Below are 15,828 nucleotides of genomic sequence, written 5' to 3' on the forward strand. Positions count from 1 at the left end.
AGCCAATCAAAGTCCCCGAGAGAGTTCGAAAGGGGCGTGTCTGAATGACGTCTGTTAATTTGCTTATGGGAAGTGGGGAGTTTCACGCCACGCCTCTCTGCGTGAAGAATTTTACAAGTCAGATTTAAGCAAGTTCAACTATCTTGCTGTTCAAGAAGAGCACATTTTATCGTTTAACGGGACACGCCGTGGACATGGCCTATCATAACCAGTACAGACCACCTCATTATAACAGCGCACCGCCGGATCAGGGCTTTCTATGGAACATATTTCAGAGGTAAGTGAAAACACGACCACCGATTCCGCATTTGAACGCCTGCCGATTTAAAAAGCACAGCAGGAGCAAGCTTGTTCTTGCAAGCCACGTACAAGTAGATACGAAATGCTTTGGGAAACTTAAAATAGGAGGTTGTTTAGCTCGCTGAATCAAAGATCTCATTGATTTGGACTTCTGCCTCATTTCGATGGCAGAATTTGTTTTGCTTTCCAGCTGACAGCAGACACTTCTCGTTTGACTTTCAGTTTCAAGCATTGTCATATAATAATTTTTTTTTGTTGTTGTTGCAAACTGAATCCAACTATGTATTTAATTATTACTCTAGTTGCCTTAAGTTTCCCTCTTGGTGCCGATTAGCCTTAAAAACCGTAAACATTGTTATAACATTCACATACATGTCAGTATCTGCTGAGTGAATTGGTTTAAATGAATTGCTCGTAATGAATTATGCAATACTGCAGAGGATTGGCTCTTGCTTTCAAATAACATTATATTGTGTGTTTTCGGAATACACGCAAGCTGAGAAACGCAGAAAACGTAACTATTTGCTTTACCTCCGGAATTTACATTGAATTAACATTCTCAATAGCAAACGATGGGTTGTCCTTGGTCATATGACTTTGAAATGTCTAAAGGTGTTACTGAGTCACCTTTGTTTATCTGTACCATAACACATTACAATGAGTCATTTTTGTTTATCTCTGTTGCTTAAGAGTTTCCATGATAATACTGAACAGCAAGATGATGTACAGTATTATTAATGTGTCATAATATGTATGTCATGGAATATAGTTATTCTTTGTGTTTATATATATATATATATATATATATTAGTAGCTCTTTGTAACTGGAACTGATATACAATTTTGTTATGATGTTGAGTATGATTGAGTCTTTATTGTAAACTGAATTACCTGACCACTGTAATGTAATAATATGGAACTGTTTGAAACAAAAAGCTCAGTATAGAAGCTTACAGTTTGATTTGAACATTGGAGAAAAAACACCCACTTTAAAGGAATATTCTGGGTTCAATACAAGTTAAGCTCAATCGACAGCATTTGTGGGATAATATTGATTACCACAAAAACATTATTTTGACTTGTCCCTCCTATTCTTTAAAAAAAAGCACAGATCTGGGTTACAGTGAGGCACTTACAATGGAAGTGACAATGGAAGTGAATGGGGCCAATTTGTAAACGTACAAATACTCACTGTTTCAAACGTATAGCCACAAGACATAAACAATACGTGTGTTAACATGATTTTAGTCTGATAAAATCACTTACTAACCTTTTTTTGTGTAAAGTTATAGCCAATTTAAAACTTTGTTGCCATGATGATGTAATGTCAACAAACCCTAAAACCCCAAAATGACTGTAAGAATGACTATTTAAACAAATTTACAGCTCAAATAATACATGAGTTTTAACAGAAGAATTCATGTAAGTGCTTTTATAATATTATAAGCTTCACATTTCTGCCTTTAAACCCTCCAAAAATTGGCCCCCATTCACTTCCATTGTAAGAGCCTCACTGTAACCCAGATTTGTGCTTTTTTTTTTTTTAAAGAAAAAGAGGGACGAGTCAAAATTATTTTTTGTGGTAATCAACATTATGCTAAAAATTCTGTCGATTGAGCTTAACTTGTATTGAACCCGGAATATCCCTTTAAACTCGAAAAGTGGGATAAAACTAGACCTAGTTTTTTTTCCACCTTGGCTCTAGGAATAAACAAACAATAGGCCCAGATGTTCCTGATATGGGTCATTCTCAAACAATTTTGACTTTCCGACTTACAAAATATTGAAATGTTCAAATCAGTTCAGTTTTCACTCATAAAAGCTGAGGATAAAAAATGTTTAACATCTTGACATTTTTTATTCATAAAGGGCAACTTGACTGTTGTTCTTTATTATTTATTTTGTTTCACAAATGAAAAAAGGGTTGTAACACAAGTGAACGATAAACGATATATTTTCTAAGTCAATAGCATCACACCACTGATCAGACTAAAATGAATAAATCATACCGTTAAGTATTTTTTTTCAATACAAATATTTCACATGAACATTAAACAATGTAACACCAATGACATATTTAAATGAACCATGTGATAAAAATTACAGTTAAATTGTAAATGAATAACTTCAACATGGTGGGAAAATCACATTTGAGCAACCTTTTCTTCCTCTGAATTTTGACTATTGGAGATCTTCTTTCACAACTTTTAGTATTTTAAAAAATACAATAAAAATAAATAAATATTGATAATACCAATGACATGGAAGTAAGGGACAAACGTTCTTTTTTAATTATTTAAATTATTAATTACTTATTTTGTTTTGCTTTTTTGCACACTTGTTAGGCCTCGCAGTGATGCTTGACCTAAGGAAACAAAATGAGATAAATATAAACAGATAAATAACTGTAAATGTCATAGAAGTAGTGTACCTGATGAAGGGGACAAGGGTTTTTTCAGGCAATTGACAAATTTAAATATATTTTCTAAAACAATTTGTAAAACAACCAAGAGTCAAATCATTTCATATTATTTAATAAAAGGTTATGTTATAGAATGATGCCTATTAAATGTGGTTTCTTTACTATTTGAAATCTTTTTCATGACTGAAAAATCAAGGGACATGTGTGTCACCATATTTTGATAATGGCCCATTTTATAGTTTTCCTTGAATGGAGGTTCTGGTGGAGTCAGGCCACCCAAAGCCTATTAAAAACAACTGAAACAGCTGAAAAAGATGGTTAGCTGGTCTTAGCTGGACTCATTTCCTGCTCAGGCTGGTTTTCGAGGGATTTTGGGCATTTTCCATCTGTTCGAGCTCAGCTTAAACCAGCTAAAACCATCGGCTTAGACCAGCTAAGGCTGATTTAAGGTGTGTTTTTTTTTTTTTTTTAACAGCAGGGACATATGAAGCATTAAGTTCTGTTTCTGACTTTTTCTCACTGTAAATGCTTATCAGAATTCCTTCCTAAATAAACAGTGATTTAAGTTGACAGTTGATCCTGAATTCCTTGTGTGAATAGGAGTCACGAGTTCAAACATTGGCTGTTTGGGCAGGGTCGTGCTGGACAAACAAGTCAACAAGACATTCCTTTCACAGCTTACTGTGGTTATGGACCAGACTAAACTCTCTTTCAAGGTTTTTAGGGTCAGAATTATTGAGGAGGCCTCTCTTATGCCAGTCACTACTGTTTTTCTATGGTCTGCCCCAACCCCCAATGTTTTTTTTCCAACAGCCTAGAAATACTGGGTTTTTGTTGGTGTGCTAAGGCATGCCTGTGTCAGTGGAATGTTGCTTCATGTTTATTTCTTAACAGTAGGACCCAGGATTGTGTAAAAATCAATCCATTTCTACTGTAATCTCTCTATTACAAATTAGAACAAAGAATAATTTAATGTAATTTCCTCATGGAAAAAAATTCCCTGCAAAATCAAAACAGAATGGTTGTTGTGGAAACATGTGATCTGTTTTACGATTCATGGAATATGTGTAATGGAAATGACACTCCCAGTAGCATAAATAGTCAACCCACTCTTTGTATGGCAAAGCTTTTCTTATTGCTGAAATACCATGCCTTAAATGAATCATAAAAATGTCAGCATGGGGCTGTGCCTTTGTAACATGAATTAATGACTGAAATAATGAATGAACAAATGAAGAGAAAAATGATTGACCTCTCAAGACACACTTTTTCCAAATGTGTCATATTTACATTTCTTTAAATTAAAATCACTTTAAATGTAAACATACATATTTTTGACTGGGTTTTAATCCTTTCTTTGGAGTATGGAGTTTCATGTGTATGACGTGGATGTGGAGATATGTTCTCCACGACAAGCTTTTACTTTCAGTTTCACTTGACCAGGCCCACATCCTGTTCTGTCACTCACTCTGAGTGTTTCTTATTTCTCTTGACATCTTTTACTGCCATTTAGTCAATTCACTATATAATTTTTTACATGAAATATTAATTACATTATATATAAATACATTATTATTGGCCAGCAACTCATCAATTTTTTTTTTCTGCTTCCTCCAGGGTAGATAAAGACAGGAGTGGGGCAATATCAGACACAGAGCTTCAGCAGGCATTATCAAATGGTATGTTTATTTTTTGTTCTTAATTTGCCATTTTATTTTTCTTTATTCTTAGTTATTTGTCACCAGTACACACATTTAGTACATTTGATATGTATGTATTTAGCAAAGGGCATGACAGCACTTTTCCATCAGCTTGACTCTATTTCAAATAATAACAGTCTGTATTGTTATAAACGGGTTTCTTGTACAAGCAGCAACTGTTTTCCTGTAACAGTCACCTGATGATATAGCCCTACTCACCACTATTATTTGTAGCAGCATGATTTAGCTACATTTACATTTACTTGCACTACATCAATATTACCATATAGAAATGAGCTCATCTGTTTTTGTTTTTTACACATATTTTATTTTTATTTAAATCTACAGTGAAATCGTATTGTGTAATGACCGCTAAACTATATAATTGGACGTTGTCCCAGGTAACCGATTTCTTACGTAGCTGTGCTAGTTTCATGTGTCTCGTTTCACTATGCAATCTCTTTCTTCTCGCATAATAAATAATAAAATTAATTAATCTCAAATCAATATTTCACATCCATTAATTAAAATTTTTAGGTAATTATCTTTGTAATAAGCAGGATAATGTACAGTCAGCCGATCAATATCACAAAATAAATCCTTTCAGTGTGACACAAGACCTGATATTTTACAATAATGAGGAGCTGTCTGTACGTTATTTACATATTTCTGTCTTCCCCCACACAAGGGAAAATATCCACAGTTTTACTCTTGTTGTTGAAAATGCCTGGTACTTAAATTAAGTTTAGTGAAGTCAAACCTCTCTAAAGTCAATTATGAGATGGCCTTGCTGCCAAAGTGGGTCAGAGGTCCTTCACACCTGCCAGAAACTATCTGTCCTGAGCAGTAATATTGGTGTAGTGAACGTCTCAATGAGCTGCAGTATTAGCAGGAATCTCTGTTGTCATTCTTGAGAGCTGGCTGTGTGAGTTTAGGCTGAACCATTCAGTAATTTCAGTGCTTGTTCCTGTCAGTCCTGCTGGAGTGCGTTGTTGTGTTATAACACATAGACCAATGTCACACTCTATACTTGTCAGAAGTGTGGCGTCATGAAGTATAGAACTGTGTAACGTTGCAGTAGCCATGATATCCTGAAGAAGTATGTCAGTAATGTCAGTGTGGTGCTTTGTAGTTGTTGTATTTGGAAACAGACATTGCATGCCACTTGTTATGTAGTGTATGTTGTTCTGCATCTTTTCCTGAAATTATTGGTTCAGTCTGGCCTTATACACACTGCAGCTAAATTCGGTTGTCAGTTCACCTTTTAGTGCTTAATCCTGTTCAGTACACAACACAATTCAATAAAATATGGGAGTGACAACCGCATTCTAAAACCAAATTAACTCCCGAAGTGACAACCGCACTCTCAGAAATTCCACGTCGTGAGTATGGAACCGAACTGAACAACTCCTTGTTAATGACGTGATTAATTTTGTGTGTGAGATGTGTCCGTCTTCTTCTCCTGTGCCCATCTTCACACAAACAGAGGTACGTGTCTTCATTCATTCACATTTCCAGCCTCTCTCTTCACTGTAGTTTCTCTCAACAGCCCTGTGGTCTTGGCGCAACCCATACATTACATTCTAAAGTGAGCATGCACGTTGTTAAACCGCAGCCGCTTAGACGAGCATAAACAAAACATGGCGACTCTGTCGATGGCAGCTAACGAAACATTGTCAGATGATAATATAATATAACAGCGAACACAAAACGGGTTAAACTGGTGGCATTCTTTTTTCTTGTTCACAGGCATGAGATGCTAAAGCTATATCACTTGTCAATCATCGCAATTGTGGGAGTCAGTCCTGTATTCCGTACACACAATGGAATAAAAATTTAGGAGATTCACGCCAGCATTTAAATGCGGTTGCCACTCCTGAAACTTTGTAGTGTGTTGCCACTCTGTCAGCACTGCTAAAGTCCATGCATGCACCTCAGGGACACTTGACACAGACCAGTCTGTCTGAGTCGGACCCCAACCCCTAGTGCAATATATGCTGAATATGTCCCCATATGCCTACACTGACATGTTCTAAAAAGCATTATTAGTTGTGTTTGCTAAGGCAAGCTTCACAATTACTGTTGCTCATATTTAGGCTTTGGGATTTGAACAAATACCCTTAACCCTAAGTATTAAACTTTGGCATGTAACTTTTTCATACACCGCTTTTGGCAGAAACATGAATGATACCTCAAATCATGTGGGTTGTTGAGGAAAGGCTTGCTATTACTTTTCTAGGAAATTGGACCTAAGATTTTTGCTTTGGGACCCAAAGACCCAAGGCATAGGGATAAGAATTCCATAGACGCTTGGGGGTGGGACCTTTTGACTTGGACCCGTATCAACTGCACAGAGCACTCTAGCAATCGAAATAAAGCAGTGATAGATGTAAAAATCCCATTCAATAAACCTTTAAAGACAGACCTACCATGAGCTCTTGAGGTTGTTAATTATTTCAACTTCATTTAAAAAATAACATTTACTAGCAGATTTTATGCTGAATAACTACACTACCCATGATCCTGTTGAGAAAGGTCCACCTATCAGAGTGTTGTGGCAAACAGAATGCGCAAAAAGAGCTCTGCAGCGACCGTCCACTGCCATGACATACTGCAAATTACATAATCGAGTCGGTCTCCAATCTCAAACAACTTGTACACTCACTGAGCACTTTATTAGGAACACTGTGGTCCTAATAAAGTGCCCGACGTGGTCTTCTGCTGTTGTAGCCCGTCCACCTCAAGGTTCGACATATTCTGAGATGCTATTCTGCTCACTACAATTGTAGTGGTTATCGGAGTTACCAGAGCCTTTCTGTCAGCTCGAACCAGTCTGGCCATTTTCCGTTGACCTCTCTCATCAACAAGGTGTTTGCAAAGTGTTTGTTCGGAGAAACGGACATGTTCTGTTCATCAAGAAAACATTTGATTTGAAAAGTCAAAAGTATAAATCATTGCATATATAACAAACGTACATTTGGGTAACGTTGGATGCAACTTCACCAGCAATAACAAATTTCACTGTTGTTGTTTAATACAATTTTTATTATCAGTCTTAATTACTCTCTCTGTTATGGACCAATTTTGAAAGCACTTTTTAGTTATCAGTTTTTTTTTTCTTTTTTATTTTCTTTTTTTTTAGAATTTTCTGCTTGAAAATTGTTCTTGTGGAAATTTTTTTTAAAGCTATGAACACAGACGTTTTATTTATATTGTAAACAAATATAATAGACCTACTATAACAGGATATCTGATAGAAGCTTTATGTAAAAATATTCTTGGTCCGCATGCATCACAGATTTTTTTTCCAGCTGGCCCACATGTCGATGAAGTTGAATAGCCCTGTTATAGGGCAAGTGAAACAGTGGCAGTGGTCAGCTGTGATTTACAGATTTGTCTTAATCTTACAGTGACCACAGCCATGTTGTGTTATTCTTTCATGTGAACTGGATCATCATGAATTTTATTTTAAAAATGTATAACAAAAAAATACAAATAAAACTTCACATAAGCCCTAGGAACAGGTATGTATATGAAGCCATAGTTGGCTTCATTTTAAACGACTATGTTACCCTCGCTTATGTCTCTCAGATGTGGTTTGTTGCTTAAAGGAGAGTTTAAGGGATGTTTGTGGAGTTGCTTGTGGTGTTCAGGGCATTAAACTTCAAATTGTCAAGACTGATTTGGTTAAACTTTTACATTTAGATGGACTAGAAGTATAGAGTGCTTTGACCTTGCATAAACATAGTATAGAACCTTTACCTAAGACTACTCCCATTATGTGATATATTTTATCAGCTGTGTGTTAGAAGTATAATATAAAAGGAAGGCCTTGTGTTAATATGTGCAGTGTTGTTGTATGTGGTAGACTGCCTTGTATTTCTCTGTTGGGATGATGTGAATGTTGCTGTTTTTCCATGATTCCCTCCCAGTGTGGGCAGTACAGTGACTGGAGCCAGTGTGCAACACATAGGGGCGGCTTTGTGCCAGAATTCAGACCACTGTGGAGACTGAACTAAACCTAAAACCTGCCTCCACGTCAGTCCTTGTCACTAGCATGCATTTGCTCTTTAGCTATCTGAGATGGGAAAACATTATTCACTCTATTTTGGTTCTAGTCAGTTGGTCAGGGTGACCTTGGCGGCTCGGGAAAATAAAGCAATAAGCCAAGAGAGATCATGCGTTAGAGTGATTTACAGTGTTCTTTAAACACCCATGTTCTTACCCATGGTAAAATCACAGTAAAGCACAGACTTGAGGGGCTTATTATTAGTATTAAATACTAACAATTCATCTTAGAGGCAGGTAATTAGAGTAAAGTAATAGAATTATAATAGACATAAGTCTTATAATAATAAAGTAATAGAATCATAAATAAGAAAGTTCATTATTTTATTAACTGTGGGCTATGTGTAGCAACTTGACACATTAATATACTGCAGAATGAGCTCATTGAATTAGATTTTAGTGTCAGATCTATCCATTTTATGTGTAATTTGGGTCTATGTTTAACATCCTATAAAACCATTACAAAACTTATTTTCCATCCATTCTGCTTTACATTCTCTATTTTATGTCCCAGTTCAACCATAAAACTATGAAATTGAATTCTAATTCTTCCCCGATTGTCCGTTTCAGAAAGTAGTTCCTCACCACCCGAGTCCTTCCTCTCTCTTAGCAGCTCTGTGTATGTGAGTGTGTGTGGCAGGACATGACTCAGCATAGCGTGGAAGAGTGGCTGATTTTTACAGCTGTACATTTTAGTCCTGTGCCTTTTGGTTTCGTTACCCCCAGCACACCCACTTTGATGAGTAGGTTTCTAAAGATAAGCACACACAAAAAAAAAAAATAATAGTGTTTTTCTTCAGTTGTTGCAGAAAGGGAGGGCTCACTATGCTGGGATCATTGACTGGCCTATATAGACTATAGTGTGCATTCCTCAAGTTCAGCAAAGGGTCCCTAGCAAAACTTACCTGAAACATATAAGTTTACAATACTATATTAGCACCTTATGTGATGAACACAATGCCACTCCCTGGTGATCTCACCTCAGGGATTACAGCTATTAGGCATCAAGCTCCTATTTATTTATTTATTTATTTTTTAATGACTACTGTGTGGCTTTATTTGGAAACTGAATTTATGCTGTTTCATCTCCAGGTACATGGACACCTTTCAACCCTGTGACTGTCAGATCAATTATATGTGAGTATTATCACTGTCTTGCAATCACAAAATCACAGACATGCACAGCCTTTCTTTTGGTTGCCCCATAATGCTCCATTCGTTTGCTTGTGTGCTCCATGGCAACACAGAATGTTTCCTATTAGGACATTAGCTCATAATATGGAAGGAGTTTGTCTTAAAGGGATAGTTCACCCCAAAATATAAAATTCTCTCATAATTTACACACCCTCATGCCATCCTAGATCCTTCTGCAGAACAGAAACCAAGGTTTTTAGAAGTGCATCTCAGCTCTGTAGGTCCGTACAATGCAAGTGGATGGTGATCAGCACTATAAAGCTCCAAAAAGCACAGACAAGCGTAATTAAAGTCATACGGACGACTCCAGTGGTTGAATTAATGACTTCTAAAGCTTTACAATGGATTTTGGTGAGAAACATCAATATTTAAGTCCTTTTCACTGTAATTGTTTACTTCCATTCACTCTCCGATGCGCGTTCACGAGGGGACTTTTTTTGGCATATTCAAATGAAAGCAATACCAATTAAGCTTGTGAACAGCGTTCTCTTGTAAACAAAACAATTGCACTTCCGGTTGTATCACATCAGTTCTTGCACGAACATGCTAATGCGCTTGCATCACGCAAGAGGCAGTGTGAGCTGAGACCCCTTGTGGATGTGACCGGAAGTAAACTAGGATAGTGAAAAGGACTTAAATATTGATCTGTTTCTCACCCAAAGCGATCGTTTTGCTTTAGAAGACATTAATTAGATAATTAACTGATCCTCCACCGAATTTCACAGTGGGTGCGAGACACTGTGGCTTGAAGGCTTCTCCAGGTCTCCGTCTAACATTAGACGACTAGGTGGAGGATTGGTGATGATCTGGGTGTGCTTCAGCAAGGCTGGAATTGGGCAGATTCATCTTTGTGAAGGATGCATTAATCAAGTCACGTACAAGGTTATCCTGGAAGAAAATTTGCTTCCTACTGCTCTGACAATATTCCCCAACTCTGAGGATTGGTTTTTCCAGCAGGACAATGCTCCATGCCACACAGCCAAGGTCAATCAAGGTGTTGGATGGAGGAGCACCAAATCAAGACCCTGTTATGGCCAGCCCAATCTCCAGACCTGAACCCCATTTAAAACCTCTGGAATGTGATCAAGAGGAAGATGGATGGCCACAAGCCATCAAACAAAGCCGAGATGCTTGAATTTTTGCCCCAGGAGTGGCATAAAGTCACCCAACAGCAATGTGAAAGACTGGTAGAGAGCATGCCAAGATGATTGAAAGCTGTAACTGAAAATCAGGGTTATTCCACCTAATATTGATTTCTGAACGCTTCCTAAATTAAAACAGTAGTATTGTGGTGTTTAAAACTGAATATGAACTTCTTTGTATAAATCGAGGTCTGAAAACATTGCATCTTTTTTGTTATTTTGACCAGTTATCACTTTCTGCAAATAAATGCTCTAAATGACAATATTTTTATTTGGAATTTGGGAGAAATTTTGTCAGTACTTTATAGAATAAAACAAAAATGTTAATTTTACTCAAACACTTACCTGTAAATAGTAAATCCAGAGAAATTTTGCAGTGGTCTTTTAATTTTTTCCAGAGCTGTATATAGTACATGTTATTATTACAGAAAGTCATGGTATAATAAATAAATCAATAAAACAACAATAAGACAACCAAAATGTAATATTAGGTGGTTAGATGATTAATTTTTGTATAACTATTGCTGCACTGGAGAAGTGCATTGCCGATAAGATGAAGAGGATGCTAACATGAGCTTTTCGAATGGTCAAAACAGTGTTACTAAGCGAAGAATGGAAACTGCTTACCTTTCATCTTAATTCTCCGTTTAAAAAAAAAAGAAAAAAAGTTACTTATGAATTTGTGCAGATCCGATGAGTTTTGTCATTTTCGGGCGGATGATGGGTGTCCAATTTGTAACAGTCATGTTATAAACATGAGCGTTCCATGTTTTGTTGCGAAGTAGATAAATAAGTTCAGAGCTCCACATTAACACTTTTCTGGGACAAGTGGATTTTTGAAGGGGCAAGTGAAAGAATTTGACTTGCCTGACTGGACAAGTAGCCTGATTAAAACGTCAATAACAAAAAAATAACCAGCTATATCTGTGATATAGCCTAGGCCTGTGTCACTTATTACAAAGTTCATATTCTTATTCTGCTGTTGAAAATAATCCAAAAGCCGTAATTTTATATTTCACTAGTGATCTAGTAATAGCTGCGCGTTGATTGACTGACAGGTAGTTTATGTGTGTGCGCTGAACATGCATGTGTACTCCGAGAACACTGGTGGTAATGCAGATACGCGCCAGAACAGTCAAAAATATTTCTAAATTGCCAAAATGCCCGTCTTGGTGAGGTATTCATGTAAACACTGTGAGTTACCTGTATGTCTAAAGTGAACATAAACAAGCAGATTTGTATCGAAGGTTCGGACTTGTAAATGTAAATGTAAGCTAATATACCTGCTGCTGTCTAATGTGTCGTTGATATTAATCAAACAACCATAACAAGAAAATCACTCACTGCTCTTGGCTGGATAACATTAGTAGCTTTAAAAAGTATTAATGTATTATAATCAGACAGTAAAGACCAATACTAATTTTATGTTGCATTTCATTCTGAATGTTTACTTGAATACTTGATACTACTGTTAAAAATTTTAATTTTAATTTTTGTTCACTTATTTTGTATTTTTCTATTCATTGCTGTTTTATTTATTTTTTTATTTTATTTATAATTACTTGAGAATTTGAAACTATTCTTAAATAATTAACAAATTAGTTAGTGTTATTATTTGTTGTGGTATTGAAGCTGGTATCAAGAATCATCAGATTTCCCTACCGACTACTGAAATGGTGGTATTGTGACAATGTACACATCAAACTGATCAAATAGCCATGTGTCATATGTTGTTGGAAAGCTCTCAAAGAGTAGAATACAACATAACATAAAATATCAATTACCATTACTTAGAGGATTTTATTATCTTTCAAACGAGCTCACACACAAGGTAATTGGATGCATGGATCATTAGATAATCCACACGAAGCACAATGTTACATATGGCCACCAGGAGATGGTGCCCAGTATGTGACACAGACTCAGTGATGCAGACTCATTGAGTCAAATGGCACTCATTCTGTGAAATCTCTTTACTAAAATCATGTCTGCATGCTATGCAAACATTTAGTCATTGTTGTGTTTGCATGTGTAATTAGTTCTTATGTAAAATTATTTTTTTATTTATTTGGAGAGACTTTCGGACACATGGAGACGTTTTTGTGCACTAGGATGAATTATTTTGTAATGCTATAACTATTGATTGCTTTGTCGTATCAACACAAAACTTTTCTCAGTTTTCTGGAACCACCTTATTTACACCCAGATAATCATATATATATATATATATATATATATATATATATATATATATATATATATATATATATATATATATCATAATCTAAATTATAATGTCAAATCAGAAAAAATAAGAAAAGAACATTTTTGGCTCAAGTTTTGTATCATAGAATGTATAATAATCTATATCATTAAAAAATGTGAAAAATTTTCTTTACAATGATACCAAACACTTGAACCTCTTTTTTTTTTTTTTTTTTGTCGAGTTATAAGCTGAAACAGGAAATCTTTAAAAACACCCTCAGAGCTTAAAGAGTTAAAAACTATCAGCCATTAATCGGCTTTTGGCCTGTTTTCCCACCTTAGTTATCAGTTTCGGCAAAATCCTTCTAGAAATGATCTCACCGTTTACAGTGTCACGGGAAAAAATACAAATTAATAAACTCAATCTTTCTGAAGAGAACACATATACTGTACTTTCTACTACTGTAAATTCTAAATTGTGACCAAACATTCCCTATTAAACTGTTCCTTTGATTTCCAGCTATGTTTGATCGAGACAAAAAAGGCGGGGTCAACTTCAACGAGTTTGCCGGTGTTTGGAAGTACATCACAGACTGGCAGAACATCTTCCGCACCTACGACAGGGACAACTCAGGGTTAATCGACAAGAACGAGCTCAAACAGGCTCTCACTGGCTTTGGTGAGTTGTAAATGATTACATATTTACTGCTAAAAATGGAAAGCCAGAGGTAATAGAAGCATTCAGTGGGGAAAATCCTGAAGTTACGAGAAAAGGAGAAGGACAAATAATCAGATGGCCAAATAACTTATGGAAATCATTATTATTGTCACCTTCTCTCTTTGCTCAGGTTATCGTCTTTCAGATCAGTTCTATAACACACTGATAGAGAAATTTGACCGTCAGAAGAAAGGTCAGGTGGCTTTTGATGACTTCATTCAGTGCTGTATTGTACTACAGGTAATGTAATCCATGGTAGGAATATCAAAAAGTACTGGTACTTTGGTGCCAAGTTGTTACAATAAAAAGATGTATTCATACCAATCTTTCTGCAGTATCCTTTTTACAGAGTAACAGCTTGGCATTACATTATATTGTTACACAACAGAGGGTCACAGTACAGTAGCATTTACCAATAAACAACTTCCTTTTTCATTTTAACAGAGGTTAACTGATGTGTTCCGGCGATATGACACAGACCAGGATGGCTGGATCCAGGTGTCATACGAGCAGTATCTCTCAATGGTCTTCAACGTTGTATAGCACAACTCAAGCACGCCTGCACACTCATGTGCCAAACACCAAATGTCCCTCCCCATGCGGTCTTCCAGCAGAGACCACACAACACTAACCTCTACAGGAGGGTGTGGGGAAGGAATCTTATGACTCTTAATTCTGTCTGTCTGTTTGTCTGTTAGTAGTCATATCATATTTCTTTATGATGTTAACCATATTATTATTGTAATAATCTATGGACTACCACTCTCTTTCATTGTTTAAGTAATGTCGCATTGTAAAAAACATACCATGACTCTGTTGCATGCTTTCTGATAAACCTCCTTAATGTCAAGGCATGAACTAATAGTTCTTTTTTTGTGGCTGAATTCATGTTTACAAAGAAATACTGAGCAGGTTGTGTTTCGCCATTATAAGATCCTTTTTTGGATTGACTGTCAGCTCTTCCATTTATTTGTAAATAATTATATTTTTAATCTTCACAGTAATGTGACAAATTCAACCTTTTATTTTAGGAAGGAGGTACATATGCTTTTGTATGCCTTTTTCATGCATGATGCCTTACAACTGTTGAAATATCTAAAATGATAACTGTTTTATTAAAAACTGGAAAATATTTGAAAATCTTTGCATTTTCTTAGAATCCCTCATTTGTATTTGCTTCCCTTCAAGAATGGCATATGTACACCTGATATGCATGATTTACAGCCAAGATAAATATGAAGGACAGAGTACATACTGTACCTACTAAACGTCTGATAGCATACAAAGCTAGGTATGTATCATTGTTGAATTAAAAAAAAAAAAATCGAATATTAATTTATTTAGACATTTAGGTAAAAGTTGGTTTAAATGTTTGTTCCCTTCCTTATCCGTAGCTCAACTCTACCTCCTCGTGGAAACTTTAGTGCAATCATGCATTTGCATTTAAAAAAAAATCTGCCCCAGCAATCTATTTAAGTATATCAACACAACATTTATTTTTTATTTATTTTTTTAGAATAGAACATGTATTTTAGATAACAAAAAGTGTAAATGTCAAAAAAAAAAAAGAAAAGATGGTGTGAGAAAAGGCTGTAAAAAAAATAAAATAAATAATATTTTGTTTAATCAGGTTGCCATTTAATTGGTATGTACTACAAATAACTTTTGAAAGATCCATGATAATATGCACAGATTGTTTATGTAGGGATAAAGACTTTGATAACTGAATGAATAAATGATTTGGAGAAATAGAAGCTGTAGAAACAGTAGGCTAAATCAGTAAAAGGACCCACTACAAAATATATTCTCAATACAACAAAACTAAATGGGGGAAGATTATTGTGGAAAGAGAGACCTGAAGAAAAAAATTATGATAATCCTCACAAAGTCATACTGATGCTGGAGAAACAGGAACAGGGAAAACCACTCTCATCAGTGCAATGGTCAATTACAGTATGGGTGTCAGATGGGAACACAAGATTTGGATGGAGGTAACTGAGGTTCTTGAAAACCAAACTGAGTCTCATACAATAGCAGTCACTGTTTATAAGTTTTCTGCATGGGACAGTCCGTTCTTTC

General features: G+C 35.8%; 1 protein-coding gene across 1 annotated transcript; it reads left to right on the forward strand.

Moving 5' to 3' along the window:
- The first annotated feature begins 77 nt into the window (after nucleotides 1–77).
- On the forward strand, nucleotides 78–14,914 carry LOC127432041 (programmed cell death protein 6-like). The gene is made up of 6 exons (XM_051682810.1): nucleotides 78–277; nucleotides 4,340–4,401; nucleotides 9,583–9,627; nucleotides 13,552–13,710; nucleotides 13,880–13,989; nucleotides 14,194–14,914. The coding sequence occupies exons 1-6, from the start codon at nucleotides 195–197 to the stop codon at nucleotides 14,290–14,292; spliced, it is 558 nt and encodes a 185-aa protein (XP_051538770.1). The 5' UTR covers nucleotides 78–194; the 3' UTR covers nucleotides 14,293–14,914.
- Nucleotides 14,915–15,828: the final 914 nt, after the last annotated feature.

The sequence above is a fragment of the Myxocyprinus asiaticus genome, chromosome 41 (assembly GCF_019703515.2).
Source record: "Myxocyprinus asiaticus isolate MX2 ecotype Aquarium Trade chromosome 41, UBuf_Myxa_2, whole genome shotgun sequence".
Classification (NCBI taxonomy): Eukaryota; Metazoa; Chordata; class Actinopteri; order Cypriniformes; family Catostomidae; genus Myxocyprinus; species Myxocyprinus asiaticus.